The sequence below is a fragment of the Eublepharis macularius genome, chromosome 1 (genome assembly GCF_028583425.1).
Source record: "Eublepharis macularius isolate TG4126 chromosome 1, MPM_Emac_v1.0, whole genome shotgun sequence".
In the NCBI taxonomy this organism is placed as follows: Eukaryota; Metazoa; Chordata; class Lepidosauria; order Squamata; family Eublepharidae; genus Eublepharis; species Eublepharis macularius.
The window spans coordinates 228,945,410-228,966,972 of NC_072790.1; the positions used below are offsets into that span (position 1 = coordinate 228,945,410).

General features: G+C 46.7%; 1 protein-coding gene across 5 annotated transcripts in view; it reads left to right on the forward strand.

Annotated features, from left to right (window-relative positions):
- Positions 1–21,506, forward strand: part of ARHGEF2 (Rho/Rac guanine nucleotide exchange factor 2) — a 163,202-nt gene extending 141,696 nt beyond the window's left edge. For 4 of the 5 annotated variants that reach the window (XM_054991393.1, XM_054991420.1, XM_054991428.1 and 1 more), the window contains 18 exons: positions 636–765; positions 1,780–1,889; positions 2,374–2,520; positions 3,080–3,330; positions 5,437–5,562; positions 5,840–5,957; positions 6,166–6,417; positions 8,255–8,331; positions 10,052–10,221; positions 11,091–11,158; positions 11,245–11,439; positions 12,541–12,645; positions 12,974–13,041; positions 13,920–13,961; positions 14,095–14,145; positions 16,460–16,882; positions 17,359–17,551; positions 19,019–21,506. In XM_054991393.1, coding sequence (XP_054847368.1) covers positions 636–765; positions 1,780–1,889; positions 2,374–2,520; positions 3,080–3,330; positions 5,437–5,562; positions 5,840–5,957; positions 6,166–6,417; positions 8,255–8,331; positions 10,052–10,221; positions 11,091–11,158; positions 11,245–11,439; positions 12,541–12,645; positions 12,974–13,041; positions 13,920–13,961; positions 14,095–14,145; positions 16,460–16,882; positions 17,359–17,551; positions 19,019–19,104 — 2,612 coding nt within the window. In that variant the 3' untranslated portion in view covers positions 19,105–21,506. The remainder of the gene's footprint in view (positions 1–635; positions 766–1,779; positions 1,890–2,373; positions 2,521–3,079; positions 3,331–5,436; positions 5,563–5,839; positions 5,958–6,165; positions 6,418–8,254; positions 8,332–10,051; positions 10,222–11,090; positions 11,159–11,244; positions 11,440–12,540; positions 12,646–12,973; positions 13,042–13,919; positions 13,962–14,094; positions 14,146–16,459; positions 16,883–17,358; positions 17,552–19,018) is intronic. The other variant, XM_054991412.1, reaches the window with a different exon arrangement.
- Positions 21,507–21,563: the final 57 nt, after the last annotated feature.

Consider the following 21,563-nt stretch of genomic DNA (forward strand, 5'->3'; position numbering starts at 1 on the left):
TGTGTAGTTTCCCTGTCAGTCTGAGTCGCCCCATGCTAAAGCTCAGCCCCAGACACTGTTTTCTTGAGATCTGGAAATGTGTGCAGTAACAGGATCTTCTGAGTGTATGCAGATTGCCTCTCTTCCCTAATCATGTTTCTGAGGCTTGGGGGAAGGTTTTTATGTTTGGAGAGGGGATGTGAAAGTACTTTACTCATAATTGATGGAATTTGCTACCACAAGCTGTGCTTACAGCTATTGACTTAGATGACAAGAGAAATTCCTAAAAGCAGATGAGTCTACCAGTAGCTATTAGCCACTGTTCAGAGCCTCTATGTTCAAAGGCAGTGTATCTCTGAATTCCACGTACTGGGGCGAACTTAGGGGGCGGGGGCTTTCATTTGTATGCATTGCTTGCTGGTAAGTGTTTGGTTTGCCAGTGCAAGAAACAGGATGCTAGATTAGATGGATTTATGACTTCATCTAGCAAGGTTCTTATGTGGCTTCCAGAGAGTCTTGAACTCCAGCTTTTCTCTTGGTTAAAAACCAGATTTTTTTTTACTGCTTGGGGTTCACAAATATTGCGCAGAAGGATGAAAGTCTGTTTTGCCATCCTTATTGCAGCTCTTGTGGTCTCATTGTTTTTAAATCTTCAGCAACCATTAGGGAGCGCCCCAGTTCTGCCATTTACCCCTCAGAAAGCTTCCGTCAGACCCTGCTGGGATCCCGCCGAGGCCGCCCCACTTTGTCCCTTTCCAAAAGCGTCTCCACCACCAATATTGCAGGGTAAGTTAACAGAATGATAAAGAGATGGGAGGAAGAACAGCCTTGTTTGGGACTCTCTCAAAACATGGACTCTCTTTTGTAAACGAGAGCCATGGTGTAGTGTCAGACTTGGAACAGAGATGCATATTCCAGCTGGCCCTATTTACCCCAGGATACATACTCCAGCAGGCTCTGTTTTCTGGAACTTGTCCCTGGCAAATTGCAGTGTTTATTTTTGACTTTTGGAGAAGCCGTATTCAAATTTTGTTAGCATTATTTGTTTGCATTATCATCTTTCAGGATTCAGCTCCTTCCCCTCAGTTCTGGAAGTTAAGTGGATGGTTAGATGCATCTCTCTTCTAGAGCACAGCATGTCAGTGCGTGCTCATGAATACTAAAGCTCTGATCAGTGCACAGCCTGCTGTTCCACACAGTGGTGAGGCTCACTTTGAACTGCTGAGGACAGACGGAAGGACAGTTCTATTTTTCTAATGAACCCATAAAGAGGGTACACCTCTTAGTTTTTTCCACTACAAGGGAAAGCTATTGCAGAGTTAAAAATATAAGGAGAGTAGAATTTCAATAACATGTAATGGGTGTACTCAGTCAATATCTGTTGTTGTCTGAGCATATACACGTTACGAGCATAGCTCTGGTTTCACTGTGTAATGTAAGGAGATCTGGATTCAGATCTTTGCATGCCCATAAAGCTCACCAGGCACAAACTTTCACAGACTGACCTACCTCACAGGGTGGTTGTATGGGGGAAAACGATTTCTGTATAACTCTCCATAGCAGAAAGATGCAATACCAGTCTGATTGATGATGATGATGATATTGCTCCTAGGATCCCGTGTGCAGTCCTTGGCCTTTTTTGTTAAAGCATCTCAGGCAGCTGCTGTTAAGAAGGTCCTCTCTCAACCTGAGATGCCTGAGACCATCTGCTAGTGATAAATGAGTCAGATAGACTTAACGGTCTGGTCAGCAGAAGGTCACTTTCATAGATTCATATGGTCAATTTTTCTTCTCACCCAGGACTTTCAACGATGAGTCTCCTTTGGGCATCAGGAGAATCCTGTCCCAGTCCACTGATTCCCTTAACATGCGCAATCGAACACTCTCAGTAGAATCACTCATTGATGAAGGTGAGATAGGGAAGGGAGGTTGTGGCTTAAATGAAATCTCATGCCAGTAATTCTTCTTGCGCATGTATGTGCGCGCACACCCCATTATATGTTTCCCATTAAAAGCAAAAGTAGGCTGCTCGAATATTGCATGGCAAAAACTAGATGGGGAGGTGGACTGTTTTGCCTGATTGGTTTTTTTGGTTGGACCAGCCGTGTGTGCAGATTACTGTTAACTAATCAAGGTTTGCTGGGTTCCTGGACTAAAAGGAAGGGAATGGAAGCCAGAGACAATATGTCATGGATTTAGCCTAAGATATGGAGGTCTGAGAGATCAAGACTCCAGTGATTGTTTGTGATTGTGTTGTATATTGATGGCTCCTAATGCACCTTTGCCATAGGGACTGATGTAGATCAGTTTTCCACACACACAAACAAGTTTTGTTTGGCTTTTGTCCTTCTGTGCTCTTCTTCACCACCTTAATTTTTCTCCCTCTTGATCCAGGAGCCGAAGTCATCTACAACCAGCTGATGAGTGAATTTGAGACAGGCGAGAAGGACTTTGAGGCCGATTCCTGGAGCCTGGCAGTGGACAATAACTTCTTGCAGCAGCACAAGAAGGAGGTTATGAAACGGCAAGATGTCATCTATGGTGAGCAATTGTGTTCAAGACCCCCTCTCCCACCTACCTCCCCAAAACTATTGAACTCTCACAATGAACTAAGGCCAAATCACAAATTATAGGGCAATGGCAACGTGAGTCTCCCTGGCAACATGAAGTTGAAAAACCACATGATTTGAAAGCATTGCAATAGTATTTCCCCACTCACTTCTGCTCCACTTCATTGGCTGCTGATTGCATGCAGAGGGGAGCACAGAAGTGTTAGTGCAGCTTGGGCACATATTTTTTGAGCTACATGTTACCAGAGTGATACAGGTTGGAGGTGCCCACATGTTCTTTACCCCCTCCACAGCATGCATTTTGGGTTTAAAACCTTATAAAGTGGATCTTTGGGACAAATCATATATATCATACAATGAAACTAATGCATACATAACCAAGCACAGTGAACAGCCAACATCAAATGTAGAACAGTCCCAATAGTTTCCCTTTCTCCCTTTTGAAGTGGCCTCAGTTTCCTCAATTCCAAGCAGGTTCTGTAGGAGGTAAATCTCAGTTTCCTTCTTCTTTCCACTCCTTCCTCCTTCAGAGTTAATTCAGACAGAGCTTCACCACGTGCAGACGCTGAGGATCATGACCAACCTCTTCCGGAAGGGTATGTTGGAAGACCTCCAGATAGACCCAACCACGGTGCAGAACATGTTTCCCTGTGTGGATGAACTCAGCGAGATCCATGACCGCTTCCTCATGCAGCTCCTAGAGCGCCGCAAGGAGTCGTTGGCCACCAACAGCAACAAGAACTTTGTTATCAACCGACTAGGAGACATCCTTGTGCAGCAGGTGAACCACCATTGCCACCACCATTTGTCTAGCCAAGCCAAGGGCTCGGTTACTTGTTCATTATTTACTCAGTTAAAATATTTGAGTCCAGCCTTACTTTTAAACTTTCATGGTAGGTAATGACAAATGAAGCATAAAAATCACTCTGGTCAAACTGATCAAATAGCGAGAAAATCAGTGACTGCCATTAACATCTGTACAATTAAAACAGCAGTAGTTGGATAGTGAATAACAGAGACAGGCATTAAAAACTGGAAATAATGAAAGAACTTTTAACTTGTCGCCTGGATACCAATCAGATTGGCAGCAGGAGATTGTCTAATGGGAAGCCACAATTGGGATTCCCACTGCCGGAAGTGCCTTTTCCGACATTACTACTCGCCTAACTTCAGGAAGCAGAAGCACACAGAACAGACCCTCTGAAGATGATCTCAGAGAATGGGGAGGTTCAGATGGGAGCAGGTGGTCCTTCAGACACCGTAGGCCTATAGTGCTGTCCAACCAGGCATATGAAAGAATGTTAAGTCCAGGCAGAAACAAGGCCTAGATGGGAGCCGGGGAAGAACCGGAAGGAAGGTTGAGACTCAGGAAGTCTTAACAAGTTAATAGTCTCACTTGGTATAAGGCAGTTTCATATCATTACTTAGGGAATTCCACAGCTCATCTTTTGCACCCAGGTTCAGTTCCTGATATCTCATAGGATCTCAAGTAACAGGTGTTGGGAAAGACCCCTCTGCTGCCTATCAGAGAAGACGCTTACTAAGCTAGGTGGTCCAGTAGTCTGGACAGAGAATATTGGAGGCTTGTGTAATGGAACAACTTGAAAATGTAGAGGTTGAATGGGTGGCAAGCAAGTGGGCACTCAGGCAGTCTGAACCCCCAAGCAGGGTCACTACATCGTAGGAGCTACACTTGCCAGCCAGAGGCCTGAGAGGGGGGAAAGCAGAAGGTTCCTGGCATGCTCAGCTATAGGCATTCAGGTTTTAGGAAAGACTTTTCTTCCAGAGGCCCTGCCATTCTGAGTAGGCAGTACTGAGCTAATTGGACTAATGCTGTGCTTTGGCATTAGGCAGCTTCTTAGGTTCAGAAGTCAAACAAGCCCTTTCTGTGCTTCAAGAAGCACTCAGTTTGCAGCTTGGCAATAGAAAGAGAGTAGAGGATGGGATTGAGACACAGGTATGAAGGGAGTGAATGTGAGGAAATGCTTGTGCATGTAGTTAGGCATCAATTTAGCAGGGTGTGAGGACCGAGCGGGGAAGCCAAAGGCTGTCGTTTAAGAGAAGAGAGACAAGTAAAGAGAACTGAGGGCCAAGCTTAACATGGTGAGCCAAGTGGGCCAAACTTCACAACTCTGTATATTTCATCATAGAAACGTAGAGCTAGAAGGGGGATCGTAAGGGTCATCTAGTCAATCCCACTGCACAGTGCAGGAAATTCACAGCTACTTCTGCCCTCCCCCAGTGACCCTTGCTCTATGTCCAGAGGAAGGCAAAAAACCCTCCAGGATCCTCACCCTGACCCCAAACTGGCAGTCGGCATTACCCTCTGGGCCTAAAAGAAAGGGCCATGAGAGCCTGGCACCAGCAAATCCCTTCATGCTCGCTCATGTGACTTCACCAATGCTTGCGTGTGTGTGTGTGTGTTTGCAAAGGGAGTAAAAGCCTCCCCCCTGTACTGCCACTTCACTGTGTTTTATTGTTGGAAGTATTTTTCTTCCGTGCCCTGAAGTGAAGTGGGCTAGAGGGAAAAGTGCTTGAAGCAACAGAGCACAATGAGGTATAGCAGGGGAGGGGTGAGCCTTTAACTCCCATCTCCCACACACTCTATACACAGAAAGCAGGAGAGAGAGAGAGCGAGGCACATGTTTGCTTTTGTACGTGAACAGGGCAGCCACATAGAGACGTGGCTGCCCACATCAGGTTTAGTCTGGCCTGCCAGTTTCAAATCACCACTAGAATCTCTAGTCATAGGTCGGCATGGAGGGGCAAGGATGGACAAGTAGGTGAGGGGAGGGCAGCAGGTCTTGGGTATTAGGGTGTGAATTTGCATAGCTCCTCACCCCCGGCAGCAAGGTATGACCTCACACCCGTACCTCCTGCTTTTCAGTTTTCAGGCCCCAGTGCTGAGCAGATGAAGAAAGCGTACTCAGAGTTCTGCAGCCGCCACAGCAAGGCAGTGAAGGCTTACAAAGAGCTCTTCACCCGGGACAAGAGATTCCAGCAGTTCATTCGAGTAAGGAGTTTCTTCCCTCCATTCCCCAATTCCGTGCCATTAAAACTCATCAGCCTCCATGGATCATTGAGCTGTGGAAATCAAAAGAAAAAATGGAGCGTGGCAGGAGTCCCCAGGCTGGTGACTACAGCTGTCCAACAGTGCGGGTATGGGTCCTGGGCTCCTACTATGTTGTGCCAAAGGAGTAGTTGAAGCCCTGTCTTTGGAAACCATCGGGCGGAAAACTGACATGTAGCCAGCCTGTTCTAGAGCCTAAACCTTTTGCCTGTCTCCCCAGAGGCTGACACGGTTGTCGGTGTTACGGCGTCATGGTGTGCAAGAGTGCATCCTTCTGGTCACCCAGCGCATCACAAAATACCCTGGACTTATTGACCGAATCCTGCAAAACTCTAAAGGTATGAATGACTGGGGTAGGCTTTCAACAAAGAGAAGCATGGTGCATGGAAAGCAGTTGGGGCCTCTTGTTGGTTAACTTCTGGATCTAGGAGCCAAGTCTCCTCAGTAGGGTGGATAAATGGGATTGAAGATGGTAGATCCATCAGGAGGAAACATGCCTGTTCTGGTGGATCCAAGTTTGTGGACTTGGGCTTCCGACCTCCGCAGGTAACGAAGTGGATCAGCGGGATCTGAGCACAGCCTTGGCACAGGTCAAAGAATTACTTTCCACGATCGACCAAGAGGTGCATGATTATGAGAAGAATGCTCGGCTGCAGGAGATCTACTTGCGAGTGGATGGGCGTGCCAAGGCCGTCCTGCCCTGGGAGCGGGGCTCTTTCTGCAGCGAGGAGCTGCAGCGACGCAAGCTGGTACACGATGGCTCCATGCTCTGGAAAACTGCCGCTGGGCGATTCAAAGGTAGGTGTAGCCCAATGTGTCAGCACAGTGCTTTGCAGCCCTCTGATGGCAAAATTGTATACAAAAGGGTGACTCTGGTTCTGATCATACAATTGTCTGGGAGTGGGAGAATCCCTGGGCTTATTTGGGGGAGGGACCTGCAGGACATGAAACCACTTCCCTTTAAAAGCTACAACCACTTGAACTGCTCAGCTGCAGCATCCTGGGGTGGCTGGGAGGGCAGGGAGGGCAGAAAAGGCAGTATGTGGCCATGGTGAAGCCACTCCTGACCTCTCTTGAGATGTCATGGGCAGCAAGGATCATGCGTGGCTTGCCAAGCTGCCCTCAAATGGGACTGGGAAGCAGGCTAAGGAGGAGGAGAGGATCTGTTTCTCAACTCTGTAAGCAAAAGAGAAGGCCAGAGAGAGGAGCAAGAAGATGCCCCTGAATCTTCTCCCCTCTTAATTCTGAAGCCCATGGCCCCCCACAAGCCACTATGGGCTGGGCAGACCAAAGGGTGAAGTCTGGAACCCCTCAACGCTGACTGACAGCAGTTATCCAGGGCTTGACAGCCCTTTTCCAGCACTGCTAAGATCCTTCTAACTGTATATTGAACCTAGAGCCTTCTCCATGCAGAGCTTATGCCCTAGCACCCACAGCCCCTCTTTAGTGCATTATGAACATATAACATTGCCTTATGATGGATCAAACCACTAGTCTGCCTACCCCTGTACAGACTGCTCCAAACAGGAATTGGTTCCTGAGAGCCCTTCCCAGCTTTGCTACTTGAGATTCTCCCAGAACAAGTATATTAGCACAGCAGACTCTACGACTCTGCTTTTAGTAGCCCAGCCTGCCCAACCAACATTTATGACTTGCCCAGCTACACACAGCCAGTTCACAAGTCCACATATTGTGGGTGCTGGATGCATACGCTCTTCCTGTTTTTATAGTCCCAGGCAGGCAGCAACATTGGGAGATTTCTCTAATCCCCCAAGTGCACAGCTGCTGAGCTGCTTTCAGTTCAGTTGTAGAGACGCAGAGTTTTGAAAGGCACTGAAACCCTATGTACTTACTGGGATTTCACAGTCTGTCTTTGCAACCCTGAGGAGTGAGGTCTAGAAACATGCTGTTAAAGAAAAGTGAAAGCTTGAGATCTCCAGAATGCCAAATTCTGACAGTGAACAAATTCTGGAACCAGACTGAACTAACAATGCCCCTTCTTTTGAGGCCTCCTGGTTCATTTTATCTCACTTCTTAAATGCCTGAGAGTAACTGCCTTTCAAAAATCACCATTCCTTACCTTTCATTGGCACCCTGTCTCCCCTCTGTCAGGCTGTGGATGACAGGATACAGCAGAGAGGTCTCTGGACCATTGCAGCAAGACACAAGTGCTGGGTCAAATGGCTTTTATTCAGAAATCAGATCATTTCCATATACAGGTCCATAGGACTACTTAGAAGCAAGGTAGCCATCTAAGCAGTATGAGTAGAAGTTGATAGGAATAACATCATGTGAGAGAAACTTCTCTTTTAACATTCTAGTTTACTCCTTTCTCCCCCCTCCCAACCGTAAATAATACTTTGGCGCTCTCTTGGTGTGAGAACGTTTCCCATGTTTGTGATATCACGTTGAGTTACTAGGAAGCAAGACACAGCACTGTCTGGGAATGAGCACAAGGTCATAAATACTGGAAGCTGTTACAGTCCAACAGATAAACACCTGTGAAAGCCTGAGAAAGGAATAGTTATGACACTAGCAAAGTGATATTGAGCTATAGCAAGATACATTGTGTTCAGCAGAACAGAATCAAAATTGGCATGGATGGGGCTCAGACATGACACCCTTTCCCTTTCAGATGTCCTGGTTCTCCTGATGACTGATGTTCTCATCTTCCTGCAGGAGAAGGATCAGAAATACACCTTCCCCACTCTGGTGAGTGGCTTTTGGCTTGCTGTGACTCTGAGCTGATGTCATGTAGCAGGGACATAAAGCCAATTGCTCTTGCAGTGGCAATGAGGCACCTGGCTCTATCCACTGCCATCGAAATAGCAAGAAGAGGGACCCATTGGCCTGCTAATATATTATATTTGAGCTCTGTCATTGTGAACAGTCAGAAGGTGTTATTATACCCATCAGCTTAGCAGAGATCAAATGACACAAGGCAATAAGGTTCTACCTGGTCCCATCTTATGTACTAATAGCCAAGTGGATTTGGATACTTAAACCTGGAGACTGGAGCCATGAATGGACAACACAGATCTTCCTACACACCTAAAAAATGCCCAGGTTTGCAGAAAAATCTGAAATCTTAAAAAAAAAATGAGGGGTTAAAAACTTAAAATAATAAAAGGAGTACATACTTTTAAGCAGATTCCCTCAATAGCTATTGCTAGGCAACCATAACAGTTCAAACAGTAGTCCAGCCTTGATTTCTATCAGTAAAAGGCAGGGAGAGGGGGCAGGGTACTTTGCAGGACTTCTTTGGCCTTTGAGGGAAGACTCATTGGGGCCAGGCCTAGAAGCAACCCCATGGTGACTTGATTGATATCACATGACTTGCATGCGTCACCCAGGCCCGACTGCTTGCTACTATTCAGCAGCAGCACCCAGCCCCTAAAAGCTTGTGTAGTATAGTTGTCAGAGTTTCAAAGCAGGGGAGACCCAGGGTAAAATCACTCTGGGGTGGAAGCTCACTGGGTGACTTTGATCCAGTCATACACTCTCAACCTAACCTACCGTTCAGGGTTGTTGTGAGGATATGTTGGCAAGGAGAACGATATAAGCTGCTTTGGAGCACCATTGTGGAGAATAAATCAAATAAATAAATCAAGTCTTTGCGAGTCTCCCATTTCTAAATATTCTAATTTTCTGACCTAGTTCCTCAGTCCAAGCCACAGCCACTCATCTACCTGATGGTCTGACTGCTTCCCAGGTCACTACCTCATCGAGTTGGAGGGGGCCTTATAGTCCACCTGGTCCAACCCCTTGTCGAGGGCAGGACATCTAGACTAGGGCAATGCTGACTGGGGAGTGGGTGGGTTCAGGTTTTCTATAAATTGGTAATTGACCTATTGTTATAGCATTATAACATTGTAACAATCTGTCAGGTTCTCCGAATTGCCAATTTTCATTTTTTTTTTTAAGGAAATATTTAGTACCTTTCTTTGTGGAGGTAATGTGGGAAGGCCTATCTCTGCAGCGAAAAGGGCTAGAGACTTACGTGTAAAAAAAACACAAAAAAACAGAGAACCTGGCAGATAGATGGTTTTAACGTCATAATTCTCCAACAATTGTCTATTGCTGACTTTAAAAAAAAAACACCCAAACCCCTCTGTTGGCTGTGGGAGGAAATGGCTGCTGTGGAGGCAGGGAAAATGGCAGCATTATGGGTGGGACTGGTCCAGAATTTCCTATCCGGGGTGCCCCCCCCCCAACTTTGCTGCAGTCCTTCCAAAGACATCATGGCAAAGCTGGTTTGGGAAAGATCCCAGCAGAGACAGGGAAGTGGAGGGGGAAAGTGGCCCTGGCGTTGCTCTCCGGAGCAGCAGAGAACAAGACCTTGCCCTCTTGTCTTTAGACTGCCAACCCAGCCCCCATGAGGGTCAGAGGGTGGCAAAGGAGATTTTCATCTAAATTTGTTTCCCTGGCTCAGGACAAGCCCGCTGTGATCTCACTCCAAAACCTGATTGTCCGAGATATCGCCAACCAGGAGAAAGGCATGTTCCTCATCAGTGCTGCCCCACCAGAAATGTATGAGGTGCACACCGCCTCTCGTGATGACCGCAACACCTGGATGAAGCTCATCCAGCAGACCGTCAAGCTGTGAGTATTGTGGCTGCTTGGAGCAGGTTGTGCAGCTGCCACTCCTGCGGTCTCAGTCTGTCACCGGCAGGGCACAGATCCAGGAAATATCGCTTGTAAAGGGTTAGCATTGCTTCTCCCTGGATTGTCTCCCTGCGTTTTAGATGCCTCAAGCCAGAAGTGCTTTCAAAACATCATTTAAAAAAAAAAAAAAAGCGTGTGTGGATCAGAACCTTGGAGACCTCTCCAAACTCTGAGCCCTACTGGGATCTAAACTGTCTGTGATTATCAAGAAAAGAGACTGCAATATGTTAGATGTGATCGGCACAGCATCTGTAAGAAACAAATTCAGCGATAGGGAATATGAACTTGTAATGGTCCCTTATACTGCAGTCAGATTGTTGGTTTGTCCTGTCTTGTGATCTTTCCCAGGTCTGCTGCCTTTAAGTTTGGGCCAAGCTAGATGTGACGGCGTCTTTGCAGCCACCATGAGGATGCTGCTGCCATTTTAAAGTCATTTAAAAATGCCACAAGGGCCCGATCCTGATGGGGCCTGCAGTGCAATGTTCTGAGGTGTTCTTATTCCCCCTGTGCACCTTATCAAGTGTTAAAGTGCACCCCCCACTGGCTGTTTCGGCACTTAGAAAAGGAATGGGGGGGCCATGCTGTGGGCCTGATCAGCATTGGACTCTTGTGGCATTTTTAAATGCATCAGTTGTGGGTGGGCAGCAGCGTGGGAGGGCTGTTGCTTTTGTGCCTGGCCTGTGGGCTTTCAGCTGTTCCACTGCTGTTGGAAGCAAAATGCTGGACTAGATGGATCTATGGTCTCACCCAACAGGGCCGTTCTTTTATTCTTAACCAGATTTTTTTTCTTTGTCTGCTCCTTTCAGGTGCCCTGACCGGGCCGATTTTCCACTCATTGAGACGGAGAACGAAGCCTCTCTGAGGAAGCTGAAAGGTAGGACAAAACTTGGTCACAAGCACACCAGGAAAGAGGCACATCTGATCAACATCCCTCTAGCAATTTTGCTCTCCTCCACACAGATAAGATTCAGAAGCAGGACCATGCAATTGCAGAACTCCTCGAGGAAAAAGTGGGTCTCTTCGCCGACATCCTGACCCTTCAGAGTGGTGGTGTGGATGGCCCCCTACCCTGCGTGAACTCCCGCACTCTTTTCCGCACCGAGTCATCAGATACCCCCCATGGTGAGAAGCTGATCCAGGAGGCCATCAAAGAAGGTACTAAGTCGACAGTAATCAGCTTTGACAGGCTCCCTCCCCAAATACCTTGCCCCTTCAGAAGGAAGGAAGGAAGGAGGAGTGGCCCGGGGTGCGTGTGTGTGTGTGTGTGTGCCGATTAGAAGAGGAATATATTCATTATAGCATGTGACAGAAAGAGGAGAGAGCCGGAGTTAGGACCTCACCAGTGTCAAGGCAAGGACTGTAGGATCATGACTCTGACGCCATGTGCTTGCTGCGCAGCAATTGGGGTTTAAGGTTGGCCTCTGCCGTGGCCTTAAGGAGGTGCACAGTGTAACATTTGGATGTTTCCCTGTGGTACACAGTAAAGGGCCACTGCTGAGAGGCAGCTGGCCCTTCTTCCAATGACCCAGGGCTTCGTAAACCTCCTCCTGCATTCACAGTCCTCTTGAGCTCTGTTCCTCACACTAGAATGTGAACAGTTTAGAGAGTAGGATGGAGCCTTGGATCTCTGGGCGCTGAAAGAGGACGACTGGCCTACCTCACAGGGTTGTGAATATAAAAGCAGGGGGGCCTCCTTGGAGAAAGCTGTGTGTTGTGTGTGTGTGTGTTTCTCATCTTACTCTTTTGCTCTCTCTCATATCTGTATTGGGAACTGACAATTCATGTAATAAGATTCTACTAGGACAAATATATGGGTATATGTATATATATATTTGCATAGGGTTGTAATACTTAGCCGCTGAAAAAACTTTTTTTTTAATTAAACAGCAGTTTAAATTACTTATTGCTTGTTCAAGTGGTTACATATCTATAGCAAGATGTCTCTTCCACTACATTTTTACCCTGTCCTTCCTCCAATGAACTTGGGCTTACAAGTCTCCCCTCCTCCTCCCACCCAGGAGGGAATACCTCTTCTCTGAGGGCACCTTCTGTAACGCATACACTCTTCATCTAGAAACATTATTTTCTTGTAAAGTATGACGTTACTCAGGTATAACTTCATGCAGGTGTAACTGTTGCATCAATGAAAACTCATACAATGAATCAACTTAAGATTTCTTTAAACAAAGCTCTAATGATAAATGTGCATCTCTCTCCTCCCTCCTCTTCTTTCATCACTGACAAATGCATTCCCAGTGGAGTTTCTGAAGGATTTGTTCATGGGACCCAGCTGGGATCGAGACCAAAACCACACTCATGATCCAAATGGCTGTTCCAGCCCAAACTCCAACAACACCATAAGTATGTATATGCTCCCAGAATGAAGTAACCTTCTTCCCCTATGTGCAGAGAGTCTCCTTTGCAAGACAACCCCCCCACCTCTCCCCTAAGCTCTTTCTGAGCTGGCAGCTGCCTGCTGAACTATACCAAGGAATTCTTTTTGCACCAGATAAGTTGCTTAATAAGTGAATTATCTCTGGCTCTGTTGCAATATATTATTTCTTTGCTGAATAAAGTGAAGTAGTCTTTATGGGGAGGTGTTAGCAGACAGAAATCAGGGTGGGAACAAAGTAGTTTGGAAAAGGATTCTGTCTTTCAGCTTCTCTCTCTCTCTCTCTCTCTCTTACAGATGGGGAGACTGGAAGCATTAATGGCTCCCTTGAATTCAACAGGGTTGAATCCGAATCAAACCAACGTGTAAGTCTTTAGCAGGGGAGGTGGGGTGAAGGCATTTGATCTTCACCCTCTTTTTCCATTTCCATGCAGAAGCCTAGTTGTTGAAGTTTGAGTACTGGACTGGTAAGGAAGACGCTGACTTGAGCTCCAGTGGAGAGCAAGAAGCTCTTGCACATGGACAGAGGCCCCTGGAAGACGAAGGGCTTGGGAGGTGGTCTAGCAGGACACGTTGTGTCAGCAACTGCAGGTTCCCAGCATCAGTTGGGAATACTACCATCAACAACCCAGCATCAGATGTTCAGAGGTACACTCCCTCTGGACATGGAAGTTCCATTGAGCTATCATGGCTTGCAGAAAATGTCAGCTTCTTAAAGAGACAGATTCTAGGATACTAAATGGATAGTCCATTGTTTCTTAGCCATCTCTGTCCTGGCCTATTAGCAGTTGAATGCATGAAACTGCCTTACACTGCACCAGACCCCTTTTTCTCACGGTCAGTGTTGTTTACTCTGCCTGACAGCAGCTGGTCCAGGGTCTCGAACAGAGAGACTGCTACGCCATCTGCTGCTCATCTGCTACTCCATTTCAAAGGGTAAAGATGCCGGGATTGAACCTGGAACCTTGTACATGGACAGCAGATGCTTTGCAACTGACCCATGGCTCTTCCGCTGTTCTGGGGCACCACTGGTCAGCTCTGGACAAATCTCTCAGTGACACCTTTCACCTTCAGAACAGAGAAGTAGTTACTGATCCTGATTGCCTGGACTCCTACATAGTTCCTTAGGAGATGATTTGTTCACTATCGCATGTAGACTTGAGGGTCAGCCTGGTCTCTGTGATGTTTCAGTCTGTTTTTCTGTAAGTAGCACATCTAATGCAATTGCATTGTGTTCCTGTAGGATGGGAATGGAAACCAGCTACAACATAAAGTACCACAGGAGGTAAGTGGTGGGGTTGCAGGATGAGACCTGGAATGGAAAAAAGCAGGCGTTCCATGAGAGGAAGAGCCCTGGTGGCAGCTGAGGAATTGTATGATCCTGTTGGACTGATTGCACTTTCCTTCCACCCCACCAGGAGGTGTTGCAACGGCTCAGGTCTCTGTATTCTCTGCTGCACGGCTTGCAGGTGAGTGTGGTTTCAACCATGGTTCCCATGATCCGATGTGAAGGATCCTAAGTTCAGATCTATATCTGACAAGTCTCTGTGCGCACATATAAGTGGGAAGGGGTGATATGGGGTGATACGGCTTTATAGCCATATTTATGCCAGGATTCGTGATTTGGCTTCACAGCTGGATTTATGGTATAATCTGGCTATGCCAGACCACATGAGAGAATCCCAGATGAGATCCAGGGAACTGCACTCTGCTGGGCCAGATAACTCAGTTGCAGGCAGCCAGAGCAGAGGCAGAACATCAGAGGGTGAGAGAGCAGCAACGTGGAGGCAAAGCTCCGCCCTGCAGCAGGGGAGTGGCACAAGGCTGGCAGGGGGCAGGAGGCAGCAGGCAGATCCCCATTCCTCCCCTCCACCTCCACCCACGCTCCAAAAGAGCCCTTCAAGCCACTGCTGGCTGCCTTTAAAATGCTGTGGCTCTGGCGAGCCTCAACCCCCGCCCCCCCCCCCCCACTTCAGCTCGGTTGAATTGGGATTCTCTGGTTGTGCATTGGGATTCTCAGGTTGGATGTTGATTCCCCTCCTTCACTTCAGTTTTATTGGGATTTGTGGGTTCCGCTTGCATGGGAATGAGGCTTGTATTTGGGATTGGCTTTTGGCCAGGGGCTGCCTTTGCTTAAGATTTCCCTTTGCCTAGAAAGCCATGGAAATGTTTCCCCCACAGGAAACAAATGAAGAGTGGCTAGGGGCAGCTTGCTCAGGGGCCCACAGAACTGGACCTTGGGGTCCAATCATCCTGAATCTTGGGGAGGGGGATCTTTAGGGGACACGAAGGAGTAGGTTCCCTGCGAATTTGGTGGAGTTTGCTTGATTCCCTATAGGGAATAATGGCTGGATAAATTTGGGATTCTCTAACCACATTAGAGGATCTGGCACGGATTTCGAGGATACCACATTTTTTGGGTACCCCTGAAACTCAGATTCAGATCACTTGGATTTTGTGGGTGTGTGTATGCACACCCCTAATTCTGATGCTGTCCCTAAATGAGGCTGTATAGATTCTGTTGACAACATTGGACTCTGATACAAAACCCTTCTCTTTGAGGGAAGATAGACCTACACAGCGAGCTAGCTGTGGATCCGTACTCACCCCTTTGTGAAAAGGCAAACTCAGTTCCAAGCTGAAGCAAGCCCAGGAGAACCAGTTTCCAGCAGAAACCAGCAGCGCAGTAGCTTGGCCTTACCAAGCTACTCTTCCCCTTGCCTTTCACTCAAAGCAACGGTCCAAGTTTTCTTTTTAAAGTGAAGTACAGAACGAGCATTTAAATCAATAAACAAGTCAGGTGTCCGGGGAGGGGGGGTGCTTTTAAAATCCTAACATGTTCCTGGGATAATTCCATATTGGGAACAGGTACATGTGTGAGGGCACAGAGAAGCGGAGATTATCCCACAGCAGAAAAATCTTCACCTGCTGCTGGAGAGAGAGTGTCTCTCTCTTCTCTCTTCATTTATGCCAAAACCTAATACTGAAGCAGACAGCAGCGTGGCAGCCTCTAGTGACACAACCTGAGCCTTAGAAACGAACATCAGAACACCAACCAGACTGGGAGAGAATGGAGTGGAGATACTGACGTGTGCAAATCCAAGGAGCTGCATGTTTAAGCCACATGCTAATCCCTAGAAGTCCTACTACAGAAAGACAGACGGGAATAGAACATTCTTGGTTGCCATGCCTCCGTTATGAAACCTTCTCCGCTGAAGAGACCTCTGTGATCCTGACCTTACTGCATTTTCAGTGGCTGGTGAAAATATTTTTGCTAGAGCTATGACTATTAGGGTTAAGTTGCATTGGCAATAGCTCTTTGGTTCTGGTTTTTGTGCAGTTTTCTTCTGAGATGTTTTATGCTTTTTTTAACCAGTTGAATGTTTCATCTTAGGGTCTTTCATTCATAGGATTGCCATAAATTGGAAGCGACTTGACAGCACATAATACACATGTGCACCAGTTGGATGTATACTGTGTTGAGCTTGTTTGACAAATAATTGGGGGTTTTGCCTAAAACTTCCCCATAGCATTCTCTACAATGGTAGCAGCCCCTGAAGTATCACACAGATATTATAAAATTGAATCCAGTTCATAAAGTATCCTAAGATGGAGAGCAGCAATCAGAAATGAGTTAATGGAGTAACAGGAAATTGACTTGCAACAGCAAGCTAGCTTGCAAGGATCTGGAAGGGTCTCTCTGAACAGCCTAGTCAAGAAATAGAACTGATAAATACTGATTGTGCAACTTCACCCTAATGGGTCGTCTTTCCTGTCCTTCAGGCAGCTGTGGCACATCAGGATACCCTTCTGGAGCTCCAGTTGCAGGAGGCAGGCGAACGGCGGGAGAGGCTGATCCGCACCAATTCACGCAAGGAAGCCCCTACCTCCACAGCAGACAAGCAGGCCACTGACTTCTCATTGCTGCAGAAGCAACATGCCCTGTTGCAAGAGGAGCTGAGCCGCTGCCGGCAACTCTGCCAGGAGAAGGCTCAGGAGGCCACGGCTCTGGAGCTGCGGCTGCGGGAGAGCGAGCAGGAGAGAGCTCGGCTGGAGCGGGAGGTGGAGGAGACCCGCAAGCAGGCAGTGACCATGCGGCAGCCCGGGGCAGTTGTGGAAGCCGTATGGGCGAGGAAGGGGGCAGAGCCCCGGAGACGCAGCTTACCCGCGGGCGATGCTCTGTACCAAAGCTTCACTCCACCTCAGGTAAGGCCCTCACTTTGGGCTGGGAGGAAAATCCAGCTGATGTTTTAGGAGCCATGCTACAAGGGTCTGGGAAAGGTTAGCCGCCCCAGGCGGTGGGGGATGGCCAACTCCTCCAGCTGGGTCCAGTTTCTTCAGCTTCCTATAGGGCAGTTAGCGTTTCTTCGGCACTGTCCTGCAACCAGGGGATCATCATGCCTTTATGAAGCTGAAGGTTGGTGCTGGCAGTTTACCTGGGATGTGCTTGAGCATTACAGGAACTCTGCCAGAAGCCTGCTAGTTTCCACTTTGTTCTCTTGGCTTTTGCCAGCAACCTGTTCTTTGTGGGTAAGGCAAGGGTATCCTGCTCCTCCTGAGAGACACATGTATGGAAAACCCACCTTTTTTGTGCAGAGACAGTGCCTTCTTGACACAAATCCATTGTTCCAAAACTAAACCTAGACTCTCGCCTTCATTCTCCCTCATCTTCTCCCCAACAGCAGAGCCGAGGAGGTGACCCCCTCTCCCCCAGCTGCCTCTCGTTCCAGCGGACCTTTGTCAATTGCCAGCGGGACGAGATTGGCTATCACGGCATATCCAGTAGGCTCCAGGACACTGACCAAGACTTGGAGGTGCTGTCGGAGGAGGAAGGTGTAGACATCCAACAGACTCCTCCTCCTTCCAGCCCGCGAGGTGGGTTTTCTTTGGAGGCTGCCAAAGCCATCTTACGCAAGCAACCCTAAGGGAACTCTTTCAGGATCCTTAGATCGAATTTAACTCACTACCACAGGAAACAGGGACTTGCTTCTTATTTTACGGCAGTCAAGCCTAAGTTTGTGCTGGGGTGAGCAGCATCCAGCCAGGGGTGAAAGGAGATAAAATCTCTTGCAGTACTTTTTGCTCTTGGATTTGCAGCCCAGCCCATTGAGCCACGTTGTCTCCAGCTTTCCAACTTTGGCCACACCCCTTCTACAGACAGAAAGTAATATATAGTCGCTTTGAGCATTTGCTGAGTGCCACGCATTGAGCAGCTGCAACCTGTCCCTGCATACTTAGAATTAAAGAGCACAGAGGTGCCTTCTGGGGCAAATGAGAGGGCTCCTTCTCAAGCACAGCCTCTGCCCCCTCCCTTTAGAATTTAAGCACTGCCCCCATCTCCCTTGTCAAAATTTTGAGCGCACAATGAAAAAACTTTTAAATGAAAAAAACTTTTTAAGACTAATAATAACAATAAGAAGAACTGTGCTTATATACACTTCTTCTAGTGCCCCACTCAGAGCGGTGATCAAACTCAATGTTGTTATTATTAACCCCACAATAAAGCTGGGGTTAAGAAAGCACTCAGCCAAGGTTTGTCTAGCATCCCGGACATGACTGTACTTTTTCTCTTTAGCAGAGCCCTGAATTTCTCCTGAAAACAAGCAGAGGGGCCTGATGTGTTTAAATCTGACTGCATTCTTCAAGTCTTGAGCATTGCTTTATAGAGAGGTTTTACACAGCTCTCATTTGGAAAATGTAAATGTAAAACATTGTATCAGAGAGAGTTGAAATGAAATATTTCAAGCACAATCTCCCAATATTTTCTTGCAAAAATCTAAATTCCTGTTTTCCCCATGTTTCAGTTTCTTTCCCCAGTGTTAGTCCAGTTCAGAGATACTGGCTGTTTCCAGATGGCTTTCCTGCACCCGATACGTCGTGCCACGTTGCGGGGAAAACGTGAAATATCTCGTGCGCAAAACTCGCACGAGAAAACGCGATATTTCACGTTTTCCCCGCAACGTGGCATGACGTACCAGGTGCAGGTAAGCCATCTGGAAACGGCCACTGTTGGGTTTGGCCTAAATGTAAGGCATATAGTTTGTCTATTTAACAATATTAAAATACGAAACTTTATTTTTGAAGACTGAACATTCAACCAAATGTTCAGATACACCTGAATTGTCATTCTGGTGTGAACATCCAGAATGTAAGAAATACTGCTAGGCTATGCGGGAAAGATCTTCAAGCAGGCTTCTTGATGGCTTCTGCTAGGAGATTTATGTTTTGTTCCCCCTTATGTTTTGCATTCCATCATAATTTTTTTTTTCTCGTGTGTTGTTGGCAGCATTTCTCTATGCAGGAAAAGAACCTGAATCCAAATCAACAATGTTTAATTTTCAGATTTCCTGAAGATGCAGGACATTCCAGAAGAAGTTGAGAGCAGCCAGGAGCTGAATGTTGGAGATAGCGGCCCCTCGTATAGTTAGATTTGGGGTTAGAGGGGATCATCCGCGTATCTTCCTAAAGCCATCGGGCAGGGATCACCCCCGCCAAAGACCATCTTGTCGCCAATCAAAATGACTCCGTGGAGCTTCAGGGACCTGGAAAGACCACACCAGACTAACTTTGGGTGGGTGGGAGTGGGTTAGTGGAAAACCACGTCCTGAGAGTGGGGGAAGGGACAGGGAACTGAGCCACAGCACCCCCCCCCCAGACCACTTTATAATGCCTCATTGATGGACGATGGATTTGGGGATCTGTTGTTGTTGTTTTTCTTGTTGTTACCCTGCAGGTTTTCTTCCCAATTCAGACTGGGATCACAGATGCCTATTGTTGCCTCTTATAATCCACCCACCTCCCTGCCCCACTTCCAAGCAGTTTAATTTATTTATTGGGGGGAGGGGGGAGACAGGAGGAAGCTGCCCCCTCCTTGTGAAGGATGCATTTAAATTATTATGATTATTCTTTGCTTTTCCTTTGGGACCCTGGGAATACACAGGGCAGAAAAGAACGTCTTAATTTTCCTGATAAACCCCTCCCACTTAAACAGATTAAGGTGGAAATCTGTGAGCCAAGGTGAGCCATGTGACTTCGGGTTATAGAATTCTTACACTATACTTGTGCCAACACTATGGAGCAGAGGCAGAGCCCAGCGTGTTTGAGGGAGGGGTCAAACCCTGTAAGCTGTTCCACTGCTGGTCTGAATAGTTTAACTGAGGGGTCTGGTCCAGCTTTGAAATTTTGTATTCCTTTCGATGGTCTGCATAAGACATTCTGATACACCTTTGCAGTGAGAGAAAAATTTGCTACTTGGAAAGCAATTCACTCCTCTGGGGAGGAACTTTGTTCCCCGTGTAACAGAAGGAGAGCAATCACAAACCTCCCAATTTTAACCTCTCTTTAAGATCATGCCTACTTTACAGATTTTTCAGTTGGTTCCGTAACAGTTTAATGCCGGTTTTTCCCCTTTCAAGGAAAGTTGAGGTCACAAGACTGGTTATGTTTCAAGAGTGAACTCTCCACAGTTAAAACAGGTTTAAGTCTGGATTCCAGAGACCATCATTCACACCCACCTGACCCTGAAAGTTCCTTTAGCAATATAGCGAGAACTCTGAATTGCCTTTATAACCCAAAATCAAAATGCATCCGATGGAGACAAAATTTGGGAAGGTCCAGGAATGAAACTTTAAACTCGAGGAGAGTGGTGTGTTACTGCAAGGCAATGCCAAGCATCTGCTTTGCATTGTGGGATTGCAACTTTTAGTTGGCATTTCAACCGCCATGTGCTCTTGGGATTAGTGAAATGCATGGCAAATGCTTCCCCCTAGTGGGTCGTTGCTGCAATGACAGCTTCCCAGAGCTTTGACATCAAGTTGCTAGAATGACAAGAAACTGGCCAGGAGAAGGGGGTGGTGGAAGTACCTGCAGGACCATCAGTTGGTGGAAAGAGCAACCGGTGAGCCTCTTTTCCATGGCTGACAGAACAGCCAAATAAAATGTAAAATGGTGACTGGAAGGCTCCATCTGGACCTCCTTTGTGAAAATTGACTATTTTAAGCCAAGCTTAAAGATGAGAACTGGAGTATCTGGGCCATGGCAGGCAAACGGCCGTTCAGAGTTTTTCTTGGTTCTGTATTGTTGATTTTAAAAGAACGTTAGACTGGGATTTCGGATTTTTTGAAACGTGGACAACAACTGCCATGCTCACTCGGGACATGTCCTGCATGTGCCTTGTTGAAATGCGGCGTGGGGGACAGCTCATCACGTTCAGTGGGCCTTGCACCTGAGAAGGTCCCCTTGGTCCATTTGTGACGGACCAATTGCAGGTTAGCTCCAGAGGCCATTCATGTTGGGCAAATGTTTTACCAAGTGTGAGTCTAATTTGAAAGATCTTCCCGTTTTATACCAATAAAGAAACAAACAAGCCCTCTTCAGCATGTCTCATTGCATGTTTCCTCACAATTCGGAATGAGATGTGTATAAATGTGTGGGAAAAGCCCATTTTGGACAACGGATGTTTTGATATATAAAAATGCTGCTCCCACCTCAAATAATATTTTTCTGATGGAAATAGATATTCATCTGGGGGGGTGGGAAATTGGGTATTTGTTGTTGCTGTTGTTTATTTTAAGAGCCACGCCTCCCTAAAGAGAGGGACATTTTTTTTATTAAAAGTGTAATTTAAGAAGAGATCCTGCTGTGCTGATGAATAACATCTCTTAACAGAAAATGTTAAAGAAGAGAAAGAGAGCTACAAAGAACTCTTTTTTAAATTAATGATCAACACTGATTTTTATATATATATTATATATATATATATATAATGAAGAGGAAAATGGTTTATTGTTTTTTGTTGATTTAACTGTAAATGGAAAGAAAAAAGTTAATTAAAAAAATCAAAAGCAAGAGTGTGTCCACTTGGCTTTGGAAGGCAAGAAAAAACTGG